General features: G+C 43.0%; 2 protein-coding genes across 3 annotated transcripts; one reads left to right on the top strand and one right to left on the bottom strand.

Moving 5' to 3' along the window:
- Positions 1–2070: 2070 nt before the first annotated feature.
- Positions 2071–6276, bottom strand: SNRPD3 (small nuclear ribonucleoprotein D3 polypeptide). 2 transcript variants are annotated; one of them, XM_082066386.1, is made up of 4 exons: positions 6233–6276; positions 4999–5148; positions 4068–4260; positions 2071–3224 (listed from the first exon to the last, which is right to left on the bottom strand). In XM_082066386.1, exons 2-4 carry the CDS (start codon positions 5122–5124, stop codon positions 3163–3165), a joined length of 381 nt encoding a protein of 126 aa, XP_081922512.1. In that variant the 5' UTR covers positions 5125–5148; positions 6233–6276; the 3' UTR covers positions 2071–3162. The 2 variants fall into 2 exon arrangements, with proteins under 2 accessions (XP_081922512.1, XP_081922511.1); XM_082066385.1 differs by lacking the exon at positions 6233–6276 and adding an exon at positions 5874–6085.
- GUCD1 (guanylyl cyclase domain containing 1) lies at positions 6253–14528 on the top strand. The gene is made up of 6 exons (XM_082066384.1): positions 6253–6432; positions 7624–7708; positions 9165–9330; positions 10058–10149; positions 11079–11320; positions 11795–14528. The coding sequence occupies exons 1-6, from the start codon at positions 6396–6398 to the stop codon at positions 11884–11886; spliced, it is 714 nt and encodes a 237-aa protein (XP_081922510.1). The 5' UTR covers positions 6253–6395; the 3' UTR covers positions 11887–14528.
- Positions 14529–14913: the final 385 nt, after the last annotated feature.

A 14913-nucleotide genomic window follows, 5' to 3' on the forward strand; every position in this document is an offset into this window, starting at 1 on the left:
AATGTGAAACTACTAACTTTTCAACATTAATCCACAATGTCTGTCTGAAGAGGGTAAATAGCTCATCCTAGACTCAGCTACAATCTGAATTCATAGCGCAAAGCTTTCATTTTATGAAAAAACCAGTATCTTCTTCAAAGCTGATGTAGACTAGAGAGGTTACATGTTTTAAATAAAGTTTAAAAGCTAAGGCAACACTGGTTGCTAAAAAAAGTTAAAAAGTTTCATTGCTCTGTGCTCAGTGGACAGCCACAAATATAGAGTGAGAAACATCAGAAGGGGTAGAAACTTCTTAAAACAGATATACTACAGAGTTTGTTCTGTCAGTCAAATCTACTGGGGAGGGTTCTTGCTTCTGAAATTCATCATTGTCCCTCTGCCCTCAGCGCTGCCAAATGCCACATCAACTCCTTCATGGGAGAAAAGAGCTCAGTGAGAACAGAAGCTCAACATTGCACAGGAAGGAGGAACAGGAACTTTAACAAGCAATTGAAAAGGTAAGCAAGTCATCATTAGTGGAAACAATCCCCAACAAACCAGTTACTGTCAGGCAGCTTGAATGTGCTTAAATAACATTTCACTGTTCTACTCTTCAGGGTTCCCCTTGGAGTTTCAAAACGCTCAACGTTCTGGTAGCTGTCTGTGATCAAAATGAGTGCCATTTCTCCCTGCCCTCTGCAAAAGAAAGTAGCACCTAATCCTCAGAAAAGGCTACATACTATTCAGTGGTCAGAAGGAAACAGTGAGACACCAAGTCAATGAGACAGATTTGTAGCCTTGTGAAAATGTTGAATCCCCAAAAACAGTCAAGTCTCCCATCTGTGGCTCACTTCCTTTTCCACATATCAATAGTTCTTTTTGGAGGCTTTACAGGAAATGGAAGCAGAGCTTTGAGGGCTGGGAAGCACCAAGAAAACCCAAACAAACAAAAACAAAACAAAAAAACCCCACACCAAATCAAAACAAAAAAACAACAAACCAAAAAACAAACTACCAGGTGTTTGCTTTGGAAAGGCAGCTCTAACTGCTGAAGAAGCATCCTATAAAATCTTGCAGCAGATACTTGCCTCGAGTCGTACAGAAATAATGTTGATGTTGGCAGTGTAGCTCCACTGTACAAAAATTCCAACATGATTAGCAACAATCACAAACCTGATGTATTAAAAGCAATAAAAACCAGTTAACAGCCTGCAAACACATCTGTTTCAAACAGACATAATGCTGCCTACTAGAGAAGTGAGCATTTCATGTACCACCATACCACAACCAGCAAAGCTGTCAACAGAAATAGCTAGTGTTACCTACCAACCCATTTCTAGAGGTCTGAAGTGTTAGAACGTGACTGCCTCGAGCAGACAGTTCAATTCTTACCATGAAGCTCGTGGTACAGCAACAGGATAGAATTATTTTCTCCTTTGTGTGTTGGAAAAAAAGTCAGTCTCAGTGGGCATCCAGCATAGACTCAAAATGGACTTCAGCTTCATGTTGATTTTAAGATGGTCTTTCTCAAAAGAGTCTTGTGAAATTCAGATGCCTTTACTTAAGCATGGGAAAGAAATTCTGTGAAGAGATGTCTTCTCTCAATAAGAACAAGAACCAAACTGATTATTGAGCTCCAAACACTAAAACCAGCTGTTATTACTAGTGATTAGAAAGGTTGTAGCCTGCATGTAGACCAGTGCACTTGCCCACATCTTACAAAGATACTCTCAGAGGGAATGGCCCAATCAACTGGTTATCAGTCACAATTCTCATCTGAGTGACTGTTAATTTGAAGAATGACCTTTCCACAAGTATTTAATACCATTACTAAAGCCCCAAATTGCTCCTTTTAAGTGGAAAATATTGTCTTCAGGAAAGCATTACTGATACACAAACATGACTCAAATGTCATGTTTTGAAGCAAGGCTTTGTGAAAACTGCTTTGTCTTTTGGACAGGTTCCTCAGTCTAGGCATAAGACTTATAATTAAGCTCAAGCACATCCTAAACACATTTTAAGGATGTTGCTAATACGAATATTTAAGATCATTCCTATCCAGAAGAATAGGTAGCAGGGTTTTTCTAGTGATGAGAGACCAAACACAGCTTTATTTACAGATAATTCAACAAATTAATACATTAGTTCAACTTTCATGTCTGCACACAAGGGAGAGTCTTCACAGCATCAGAACCAGAAAAGCAAGATTAGAGATTTCACACACATACAGACTGAAAATAGATTGTATGCAAGTATGTGATTAGGTACAGAAGTATTATATTTAAACATTTCAACCCTCTAAGTCAGTAAGTCCGCCACTCTATACTTCTAGAAAAATAAAGTCACAACTACTTTTGGCTTCCTGCAGATCAGCTGATGATCTATATGACCAAAAGCTAAAGTTGATCCTAAGTTTTGTTGAAAAGATTTGCATTTGTATTGCATTGTATTTAATGGATAACCATCCATATCACTATCACCACACAACCCGCACTACTTTTCAAATTCACAAAACATTTCAAATGCCTATATTGTCTTCTTTTCCCAGGCAGAGGAAAAATAAACAACCAAACAACAAACAAGTGAACTAATAAGAGAGTTAGAATAGAATTCGTCACTGAAAATATAGACTCAGACTATCAAAGTTGTGTGTTCCTAATGAAAAATTCTCCCTGTATCCAACGAGAAAAAGAAGAAATGCAAGAACACAAGCCCAACGTGCAGCTCTGAAGATGGACCTCTACCTATTGGAGGTCCACATGAAGCAAAAGAACATAGTGCTTTGCTTCTCAGGAAGCTACCTCTGGCTGTATGTTCCATAAATGCAGCTGCTAGTATGACTTGAAAACATATTATTTAAAAATTCTTCATGAAGAATGCCTTCCAATTCTATAGAGAATGAACAACAGGACCAACCAAGAAAAAAAGAACATGATGATCTTTAAAACTCAATGCATCACACAAATACAAAGTAGTCAAATTTAGATATAAAGTCCACTGTTTTCCAGACAAAGCAACTTTAAGTTTGAAAACAACCCACAAAGTATTTGCCCAAGAGGAGTCCTGTCACAGAGGAGCAGACAAGTTTTTGTCAGAAACATTTATTAAACAAAACTGATACCAATGCACATGTAGTCAAGTTAATACCTCCTAGTAAAAAAAGCATGTCGGTCAAGACCAAGATTATCTCCGCTTCTGGAAGATATTGCCGCGGCCCATACCACGGCCTCTTCCTCTTGCAGCCACTGAAGAAAGAAAACATCACAGATTACATGAATTTGACATAACTGCATATTTCTCTCAACAACTGACAACCAAAACATAAATAACACTCAAGTCTCTTGCTTAGAAGCAGGAGATGGCTCTTCTACAAAGTTCAGAGAGCGATGCAACAGGAATTTTTTTTCTGTTAGAAGAACCAGAACTAATGCTTATACAGTCTTGTCACTTAGAGCAGGCACAGTGGAATATTCACACACTGTGTTCCCTCTCATCTAACACACAAATTTGTAACGCAGATTTAAAACCTCGCAGTCCTCCAAGGTTTTGCTACAGAAGTCAGTACATTTCAGCAGATGTTACTGCCTCACGTAACCTTACTGCATTTGCTGAAGTTAACGACAGACTTTGCAGCCCATGATTATTAATCAATCTTGTTATAACTAGGCTGTTCCCTTGAGAAAGGTACTAATGAGAGTGAACTACAGAATGGCTAATAATTACAGCTCCCCAGTAGTTTAAGCACCACTTTAATATCTGAGTTAGTTTTTCTACAAAAGCTTAACAAGAACACCTGGATCCTTCCCTAAGTATTCCAAACAGCTCTTGCCACAACCACTGGCAAACAGAAGACTAAGCTTTATATAAAGCCTCCATTTAACAGACTACTCGCTATATCTAAATTATTGTAACATCAACATTACACATTCAGGTAATTGGGCAGTCTCGACTCCCACTGTAAGATGAAATATACAGAAAACCAACGTATAAACCAGTAACCTTTCCATTTCTAACAACTTGTTTCCCCTGACAGAGATTAAAGTTTTCCAGTTCTACAGCAAAATGGGGCAGGGGGACCATAAACATACCTTGAGCTTTGAGAATAGCTGCTTTTCCTCGCCCAGCTCCAGAACCCTGGTTTTTATTCTTCATGCTCTTTAACATAGGGGCATTCTTCAACATATCTGGCAAAATGAGAAACCGTATCTTGCTACCTCTGATGTACACCTGTTCAAGCTGCGCCACTCGGCCATCTCTGTATGTCACCGTTATGTTGGACATCTGGAAAGTAAAGATCAGTCAATGCTCAGAGGTGCCTCTAACACAGTTCTGTATTCCTGCTTCTCTTGCCTGCAGAATATACAGCCAGAACTCAAGTGCCAAAGCCGCAGGCTTTCCAAGCATACCACTTTCTCATCTGGAGCTATGACACAAGGCACCCGGGACCTTTTAAACATTCTCCTCAACCTGCTCCTATGCCAGCTGACCCAGGACTTTTGTTTTCTCCCCAGTTTGCAAATTAGTTTTATTACATTTGTTAGTTTTGGTTTTGCACATTAAATTGGTTTTAATAAAGCTATTCTAGCACTATCAAGGAAGAATTTCATTTCAACAATGATTTGCCTAAAGTCAATCAAAATTGAGCCCATTTGCGATACCTACAGTAATGTGCATTAAAAAACCTTCAATTTCTTAAATCAAGGTTTGTTTATTCTTATTCTCCAAGGCTTCAAATAAAACACTCCAGTGAAATGTTTTTCACAGAAAAGAATCTTAAGAACCCTGATATTATCAACAGAAATGCCCAATTCAACTCTAAAACCTGAAAGAATAAGCTCTGCCCTCTTTGCAACACTTAGGAATCCTGAATCCATTTCACACAGTGAAGACATGCAGCAGGACGGTTTCTTTATCCTAAGGCTAAAAGCAATGATCTTTTAATCACGCTGCCAATAAGCTATCAGCCTTTCCAGGCACAGATCAGATAAGCTTCCTGCCATCTTTTTGAAGAAGGTATACCTGACAATTCATGTTGTCTTCAGCTTCAATAAGTTTGCCTCGGTAAACTTCTCCTGTATTGGTCTCACACGTCACAATATGGCCTTCGGCCTCGTGCAGGACTTTAATTGGTACGCCAATTGACATGTTCGCAGTGCTGTGGCTCTACACCTGAGACAAGAGAACACAAAGGAAGGAGTCTGCAAGTTTCTTTGCACTTAGATTTTACCTATACAACCTATGATTTTTCCCACTGTAAAGTGCTGCTTTTCTTTCTTGCCCAAACACACCATACACATTAATAAAACTTTTATAGAAAGATGCCCATGGGAAGAAAACACTTAAAATATCAGCAAAGGTAAGTCTTTTCCAGGTCTTTTCTGACCTAGGAAATTCACTTGTAAATACCAGATAACGGACCACTTGGATAGCCCAGTGCATCTGGAAGAGAAACAGCCCCAGGCGCATCCAGGTGCAGCCCGTGACAGCACAGCCAGCCTGAGCAGCCCCGAGCTCGGCCAGCCCTGCGGGCGGCACGGCCACCCTCACCGACCACAGCACCCCGCAACAGGCCCCATCTCGGGGGAGCCCAGCCCCCCGCACACGCAGCATCCCTGGCAAGTGCCCCGCACGACCGTCCTTCACTGGCAGAGCCCCATGCTCAGCCGTGCCCCAGCGGAGGCCCCGGCCCGCGGGGAAGCCCAGCCCCGGGAGGCGAGCGGAGCCCCGCTGCGGCTTCGCCCCCTCAGGCCCGGGCGCCCGAACCAGCCCACAGGCCCCAGGGGATGCGGCGCAGCTCCGATGCCTCCCCAGGGCGCCTGCGGAGGTCCCTGCGCTCCCGGGGGCACCCGGGACGGCCGGAAACCCCGCTCGGAACCGGCTCCGCCGCCACTCACCGCCCGGCAACCGCCCCAGCCTGAGCCCGCGCTCCCCGGTAATGGCCTCCCACAACTTCCCGCCGTGCACGGCGCGCCGGAACCGGAAGACGACGGTGGGGACAGCACAGCCCCTTCCCTTCCCACCAGTGTGCCCGGGGCCGCCGGGCCGCGTTGCCGCGGCACCACGGTTCCGCCGCAGTCCTGCCCCGCCGCCCGGCGACAGCCCCGCTCCGCCGGCGGTGCCCGCTCCTGGGGCAGGGCTGGCTACCGGCGCTTCCCCGCCCGCCTCAGGTCGCGCTCCGCCCCTCGGTCCCTCATTCCCCGCCCGCCGTGTCATGTCCCTGGCCACCGACACGCCCGACCGCCGCCACCCACACCGCAGCGACGGCGCGGGGCAGACGCCCCGGGGCCCGGCCCCCCGCAGCCCCCGCCCCCGCGGCCGGGAGGAGCCAGCGCCGCGCCGAGGCATGCCGGGGCTCTGGGTCGTGCCGCCGGCTCGGTGGGGCTGGCAGTGAGCGGGCGGCAGGTCCCGGCGCCAACATGAAGAGCCCCCGGGATCCCGGGGAGTCGCCGCCAGGTCAGTGCGCCCCGCCGCGCCAGCGGGGCTGGCCCGGCCGCCTCCCGCAGCCCTCGCTCTGCGGGCGGAGCCGTGCTCGGGGCGGGGGCCGCGCTGCGGGAGCTCCGCGGCGTGTTCGGCCGTGGCGGAACGGCCCGGGCAGGGAGCACTGGGTACGGCCGTGCCTGCGGCAGGGAGCGGGCGGCTCTGCCAGCCCCTTGAGAGGCCCTGGCGGCCCCTCCGCCCTCCCGGAGCCGCGGAACGGCCGGTTTCGCCAGCAGCAGTAATGTGGAATTACTGGCTCCGTCTGTACGTGCGTTCTGCCGAGCAGCTGGCAGCTCCGGGAGGTGGTTTCAGTGTTATTTACAGCCACGGCATAGACTGGCTTGTATCTTAGGACAGCTGGCAGTCCTCACTGAAGTGTGGGTGTGTTGGGAAACAGGACATCTAGAAGCTGGACATTCAAGAAAACTAAAGTCATTACCCTTTGAAGTCTTCCATAGAAAACACGTACTTCATGAATTAATGTTGGGACTTGACAGAGGCCTTGGGTATAAACAAAAAGGGGACAGAGTCAAACTATGCCAATAGAAATGATGACAAAATACTTACAGATCCTGGTTTGAGGAGAATTTGGGAATTGGGGTTTTATTTTTTCTTTAGGATACATTGGAGCTTTGTTAATCTGAAATTATGTACATTACAGTTCCTGCAGAAAAAGACTTCCATAGGAAAGGCTCAAATCTGTGTGTCTTGTAAGGGATCGGTGCTTGTTTGTCTGTTTTCTCACAGTTTGGTTTAACACGTTTTGTGGCACAGAAATGTATTCAGACATGAGGAAGGATGAATACCTGTGCTTTGCCTACTATTATTTATGAGGGGACACAGCTTCAAAGTTAGGGCTGGGTATATCACCCACAAAAAGGATAAAATGAAACTTCCACAGAACAAGAGGGTGAACCATACAGCACAGTGATCCAAGTATGGATCAATAAAGTAGCGTGAGATTAAATTGAACACTTAACTGTACAGAAATACCAAACCAACCTATGTTCCCTTAAGAGAGAAGAAAATACCTGCCAATCATATAAAGTAGAAAAAATGTTCCCATTTATGCTACGGTAGTGCTGAGGACAAGCTGACTTTTAATGCTGACATATGGAAAAAGCATTGCTGTATGGATTGACGTCTTTTGTGTTGTACTCACTGCAGCCGAGTGCGTCCAGCTGAAGGTGCCAGTCATTCAGCAGTTGTACCACTGGGACTGTGGGCTGGCCTGCTCCAGGATGGTGCTTCAGTAAGTGACTCTTTTGGTTTGAACGGGTGGGAAATCCCATGGGAGAGGGGTCGCAGGAAGCAGCATCCAGGTGTGGTGAGGCAGCTGTGAGTTTAATTTAGTTTTAAGAGATCACGTATTCTCAGGTACACTTGAAGAATTACTGCTGCTTGGGCCTGGCACAGCTCTCCAGCAGGAGCAAGGGAAAATACAAACCAAGATGAACTTCAGACTCTTGAATAATTGACTCTTTTGCCAGATGCAAAATATCTGTTTGGCTCTAAGAACTTTGCAGGTTGGCATGATAAGCTAATAAAGTTATCCCCCTTTCCTGTTGTTGTAATTCAGAACTGATACTTAGCACCGCAATTCACCTAATTCCTTTCTGTGTTTCCAAATGACGGGCAGGTGTATCCCAGTCTGTGAGTACGTGCTACATCTGTCCTGCTGAGCCCAAGGCTGTGGGATGAGTGGTTTTGTTCCAGGAGTAGTTTCAACTTCAAACAATGCACTGTATTGCCCTTTGGGTTTTTTGGTTTTGTTTTGGTTTTTCTTTTTTTCAAACTAGTAGCTGTCCTGCTGAACTCCTCTTTCCTTCCACAGAGGAACATGAGATTAGGTGCAGGAGAAATACCTATTTAGATGTCCACTTAGTAGATATGAAGCAGAAGATTTTCATTTCTCTCCATCCCTTCTGCCAAGACGTTAGTCCGTGTGCTGGTAATTTCCCATCTTAACTACTGTAACCTCTGCCTCTTTATTCCCTTTACCTCTTTGCCACTCCAGTCTTCCCAAAACTCAGCTTCCAAGATTAATCTTCTCACCCCGCTGATCTGACCTTGTTTGCCCTGCATCCTCAATTTTTTTTTTCATTTACTTCCATTTGTTTTCTGACTTCCAGAACTCTGTAACTGCCACTCCCCACCCCTCTGCAACCTGTCCCAAGCTTCCTCCTGACTTCTTGTCCCCTTTGTTGCCTTTTGTGCCGTCAGAGCCTGACAAGCTTCCTTTGAATATTTACTGACTTCCTTTATAGTTCTTCCTTTTGAAATCCATCTATTTTGTGAAGCAAGTTTTAGTCTTTTACACTCCTTTCTGTGTTTGCTCTAATATGCTTGTACATTTAGACTGCAAGCCCTTCAGGACAGAGTTCTATACTTGCTCAGTATAGCTTGCCTATTGTACAGCACCTGTACACTTCTAGCACTATAAAACAATCAAGAAACCCATATATTTCCAATTTGAAAAAGTCAGGAATAAATCCAGTTAATTATTCCCTACTCCCTTCCCTTCCCTTAAATTTGTGGCTCCTTTATGGGCTGTTTGTTGTTTGTTTGTTTGGGGTTTGTTGTTGTTATTTCTTAGCCAAGCCCATTGTTTCAGTTTTTACATCCTGTGGTATGAAGGCTTGGGCTATAGCACACATTTTGCTTCTAAGATCTGTGCTTCCCTTTTACTGCCTTTTCTAATAACACAGGTACCTGAATCATTTGGACAATGATGAATTTCAGAAAGCCATCCAGGAACTCCAGTTAACAAAGAGTATCTGGACTATTGACCTGGCCTATCTAATGCGGCATTTCGGTGTTAAGCATAAATTTTGCACCCAGACGCTTGGAGTGGACAAGGGCTACAAAAATCAGGTTAGTATTCTTATCTACTGGGAGACAGCAGACAGTTTTAAAAGCCCTGTGTGTCATGCTTTAAAAGCTCTGCCATGTTACTGACAAGGTTTGCCTGTTGCCAAAACTGGTACAAATCAGTTCCAAAGGCGAGGCTAGATATGATACTTTACATCTTTGATTCCATAACGTGCATTTTTTTAAAAAGTTGTCATGTAGTGCTTATGAAAGGTTCCAGCCTCTTGGACAGCCTTGGAGACTGAAGCCCTGTATTTATCTACAGAACAGGTACAGCCTGGGCAGCAGCAGTGCTAGCTTCCACACTTTCCCCACCACCGTGCCTCAGCCCTGACCTGGAAGAACCACCTCTAGAGGTGAGAGGGGAACTCAGCCTCCATGTCCACTGAGAGCTTGGCCTCTTCACGAATGCCAGCAAGGGGCTAGTGAGGGCCTATAGCGGCCATGCTGTTCCTAATGCAAGAGCCTGCCCAGTACAAACCAGACGGGCTTCTTTCATGTCGGCAACTGAATAGCCACTGGATGGAAATTACAATAACTGACCAGGAGTGAAACTAAACTTATAATTCAGAGCAAGAATCCTTATCCTGTTACCAGTGAACTACACGAGAGATCTCTTATCCCATAGCCAGATCTCCAACTTATGCAGGGCCTTGCTAGCAGGGTTTGTAAGTGGTGGATTACCTGAGGTAAATGTCATTCCAGTTCTTTACTTCTATTATCTCCACAGTCATTTTACAGAAAGCACTTTGACACAGAGGAGAATCGAGTGAATCAGCTCTTTGCACAAGCCAAAGCCTGCAAGGTGCTGGTGGAGAAGTGGTAAGCTTAATTTTGGCTTTCTGTTTGGAGATTCTGTGTGCTCCATGGTTTTCTTGGAGTCACCAAGGTAAACTGGTGAAAGAGACTGAAATCAGGCCACGAGCTGTGACAGGGCAGATGGGACAGTCAGTCCATTTTGCTTTAGCCATCTTAAGATCATGGCCTTTATCAAGGCAGGGACAGAGAGCATATCTACCTGGGCAGTTCTGAGGCTGGGGCATCAAGGAGGAGAAGCAACACTGTAAAAGATTAAAAGCACGTGAGCTCAGTCAGACAGTGCACACAGCCCAGACATTTGGAATGCATCCAAGGGATGTTTCTAATGCATATGGAATTCAGAGTTTGCCTCAGTGAAGGACATCTTTTAACAGATGATATTATAGGTTCTTTGGTTGATATTCTCTATAGGAGGTACAACAGAAATAAAGCCTCAGAACATCAGGTAGTCCAAAATTGCCATTGGGAGAAACATATTCCTGTGTGACAGAGGCAAATTTGGGCACATCTTAATTTGATTAGTGATTATACAGTCTGTAACCACTCAGTCAATAAAGATGTGGCACTTCAGCTTTTTTGAGAGCAGGAGAGAACACTTATGATTTTCCCACAACCAAGTCTCTCAAGTTACTGAATGAGTTGCCAACTCCTTTAATACTCTTCTCTGGGGCATCTGATACATTCTGAGATTACATTTATATTGCCGTGGAGTTCAGAGCTGTTGCTCTGCACTGCAGTAGCAGCAATGAGATCAAAAGGCCTTGAATGACACAAGTTTTGTCGGGTTTAACAGCAAAAAGCTGTACCTGTGATATAAAAATTGCCATGCCAGCTGCACGTCCTAAGTACTGTTCATCATCACACACTTCCATGTATACCTGTTTCTTCCCTAAACTTGTTAATAAGCATGTCTGATTTTTTTTTTTCCACAGCACAGTAACTGTTCAAGACATCCAAAACCACCTGTCCCAAGGTCATGTAGCCATCGTCCTAGTGAATGCAGTCCTGCTACTGTGTGATCTTTGCTCAAGTCCTGTCAAATACTGCTGCTTCCTCCCCATTGGACAGAAGTGCTTCTGCAGGAATCCTGACTACCAGGGCCATTTCATTGTGTTATGTGGCTACAACAAAGCCTCAGGGAGTATTTACTACAACAACCCTGCCTATGCTGACCGTGAGTAGCCTGTTCTTTTCAGGTGGATTCTCAGCCACCGCATTACTAACATGTCTGTAATACAGGCCACAGCTGGACTTCCCCTAATGGTCCACATATATTTCAAGCATCAATAACTGGTTTGTCAGAGGCAGTTTTGCCACATTAATTAAAACAGTGATGCATTTTGTGCTGTGATTTACTTGAGGCATTGAGATATGCCTTCTAGCAAACTTGTTTGGCTTTCAGATGGGTTAGTGAGAGATGAATCGTTGTTCAGAATATAACAGGATGGCCAATGTAGTACTTATTTGCAACATTACTTCAGTGAGCACTGCCTTTGAGGTGAAAAGATCTACCTGAGTAAAGCTGTAACCTAAGCTGATAGGTCTAGGCTGTATGCTAGTTACTTTTCTTTGTAGAGGCTGCTGTAGAATTTGCTTTTACAGGCAAATTCTTCTGAACTTCTAGTAACATTTTGTTCCTCCTTAACAGGAACATGCTGCACCAGCATCAGTAACTTTGAGGAAGCCAGGACAAGTTACGGCACTGATGAAGATATTCTGTTCATCTACACAGACAGCTGACATCTGCACCTGATGCTTCTGGTCCTTTCCTGTGCAGCCTGTGTGGCAGCTGGCTGCTTGTCTCAGGACTTCCCCCTGCAGAGACCTTGCTCCTGAATTGCAGTGGGATCTTAAACAATGGAGGCTTTATAGACATTGATAGGACTATATTGCAATGCTGTCTTTTTTTTTTTTGTCCTGATGATGTATCTGATTTTGCAATGTATGTCTCAATTCTCGTTTGTTTTTTTCTTCCTCATTTTCAAGATTGCACATTTGCCTGCAGTTTTAAAGTACAGGCCCAGCACCTGTTTGCTTTGAGCTTATTTTCAAATTAAACACATAAGAAAGAAGCACCAGATTGATGAACTTTAACACTTGGTAATACATGCATAGGTGTAGGTAAACAAAACCAGGAAAAAATAAATGGGAAATACCTGTTTCTCTCTCTCTGTCAAAGCATCAGGGGCTGATCTTCACCCTAAATCTAGGGATTTGACATTCAGCAGGGTATTATGGAAGGAAAAAATATTAATGTAAACCACTTTTAAATAACAAAAAAGTGCTTTGCTGGCTCATCAGTATTGTCTGCATTGTAGGAATGAAACACATTTATTCAAGGGAGTTTCCCACATACCAAATTCACATTACACAGATGTAGCATTTTTGCCGCTGCATTTGGATCATAGTTACTACAAACTCAATCTCTTTTGGATAAATCCTCTAGGATGACTGCTCGGAGCTCTGTATTGCCCCAAAAGTTTAAGTGAAGATACCTTATTTGTACCTAGAAGTCTTTATTGCTCTTCACAAAGACTTCTGAACATAATGCCATCCACATGTGCCAGCTTCTGCAGAATCCTTCCTAAATATAAACTTTAAACTTATTAAGCAAATACAGAAAATGATCATCCACACTAATGGTGTACATTTTGTGTGTAAATTGTAAATGTCTGACAGCATATACTGGATTGTAATTGAAATGCTGAATCATAATTTTAGCCAAATTTTGCTATGGGTATTAGTTCAGTGAACTAAGACAAGCTAAAATCAATAAAGAGGGAATACAGGCATCTCTTTGCTACAAGTAAAAAAGCAAGAACTCCGATTTTCTAGCTCTTATACTACAGCTGTATTGGATTAAGTTTGAGTTACTGTATTTGGACATTATCAAGTGAAACTGTTAGCAGTCAATTCATAATCCTTTCATGTATTACCTGAGTTTAATTACTTTGCCGAGGAGCTCTGTAAAAGTGTAAGAAATAGCCACCTATTTTAGATTCATCCATCACAATCTCCTCAAAGTCTTGATCTCCAGTCCTGCGTGTGTTGAAGTGGGAAGAAAAAACAACATTAATACTGATGTGAAGCTAGCAAAATTTTATTTTGTACTTAAGACAGAGATCTCACACCTTTGGCCTGGTTTTGGGAAAAGAACTGTTCAAGTTCTGGGACTGCATGGAATAACAGTGAAAGGACATTGCTATTTAGTGGTGGAAATAATAAATAGGAATCTACTTTCAGCATAGTAATTTTTTTTTTTCTAAGAGAAAACATTTTATCAGTTGTTGACTTACTGAAAAGCATCTGGAAAGTGTTCAGTAAGTATGCTTGGTAGAATCAAGAGTGCTTCTCTGTACAAAGGCTAAAAATAGTACCAGACATTTAAAATGCAGTAGCCTTTAAAAAGTTCAAAACAAAAAGTATGAGACAAGAAATTTTCAGAATTATCAAATTTTGCTTATCATTGGTGAAGCTGGGATACATTCTGGCACTTATCCTTGCAAAATGAGTAAAAAATGATGTGATTTGTGAGCAGTAGAACCAGTATATTAGTGCCACCAGCAGAATCCCAGTATTTGGGGCATTTTTATGTCCAAGTCCAAATTCCTCACGTTTGATTTAGAGAGATTGTATTAGTTGTGTTACTAATTAACAGGTATGTAAACTACAGGTTGATAGAGTTCTTCCTTAACCCATGCATTTCAGGTGGGTAGTTCATTCAATACCATTAAACTGCCACAGGATTTATTTTAGAGCAGACTTGATTAGCTAAATAAAAACAATTCTTACAAAAGGCTTGTAATGGACATTTAGCCTCTTGCTGTTTCAGTTATCCAAATGCGATCTGGAGCTTATAAATAAAACGTGAGCTTAAGGGCACACTAAGTGGTCTGAAGTGCACAGACAGGTGTAACAGTATTGACTGTTATGTGTTTGGTACCCAGGGTTTAAATACTGAAAAACCAAAAGATAAAGAATCAAAGCTGTTTAGGCTAATACAGACAAAAGCAAAGCTCCACCACTGCAACAGGATCTCTTATAGCCACCAAATGGAAGATAGCTGTGAGAGGTGAAAACACAAGGAAGAAGCAAAAGCCAAGTGAAAAGACTGCGTATTATATGACACAAATTCAGATTAAAAAGCTCACACTGCACAAGCATTCACAACATCTGCATTTTCTGAAACTTTGTTTCCCATTACAAGACTGTCTATCAAAGTACTCACTCGGAAAATGTTTTGTCACTTTGTTTCCTTCATGATGTCAATAGCAAAGGAAGGGGTATTTTACATGCAGGGATTTTATACATAAATATATTTTTATTTGTAATTAAGCCATTCTCAATAAAGGTTTAAAGTCACAGATAACCCTGTAATATAATGTAGCAAGTGTATTTATTAACTAGTTTATTATGAAAAACATTGGAAAATCTTCAGAGGGCGTGTTATATACTTAACTGGAAATGGCACAGCTGAAATTGTAATTTGGAAAAACAAAAAGTTCAAATATTTATTTTATCGATGAATTTATAGTTGTTAGGCTGTACATTGTATTCATTCTGCACTTCCTGAACACCTACTGCATCACCTGAATCATACAAATCAAAATTTCAATATACACTAGTAGCTGAGAATAGCAAATGTACTGTGTGTTATCCATAATCAACAGCAGTTTTGTGCACTCTGCAACCACTGAGCATCCTGCTGGAGTGCCGTGCCAGGGAAGTAGTTTTCATTACACATCCTGAACCCTAATAGCATCTCTG

The sequence above is a fragment of the Streptopelia decaocto genome, assembly GCF_964273445.1.
Source record: "Streptopelia decaocto genome assembly, chromosome: 15".
NCBI lineage: Eukaryota > Metazoa > Chordata > Aves > Columbiformes > Columbidae > Streptopelia > Streptopelia decaocto.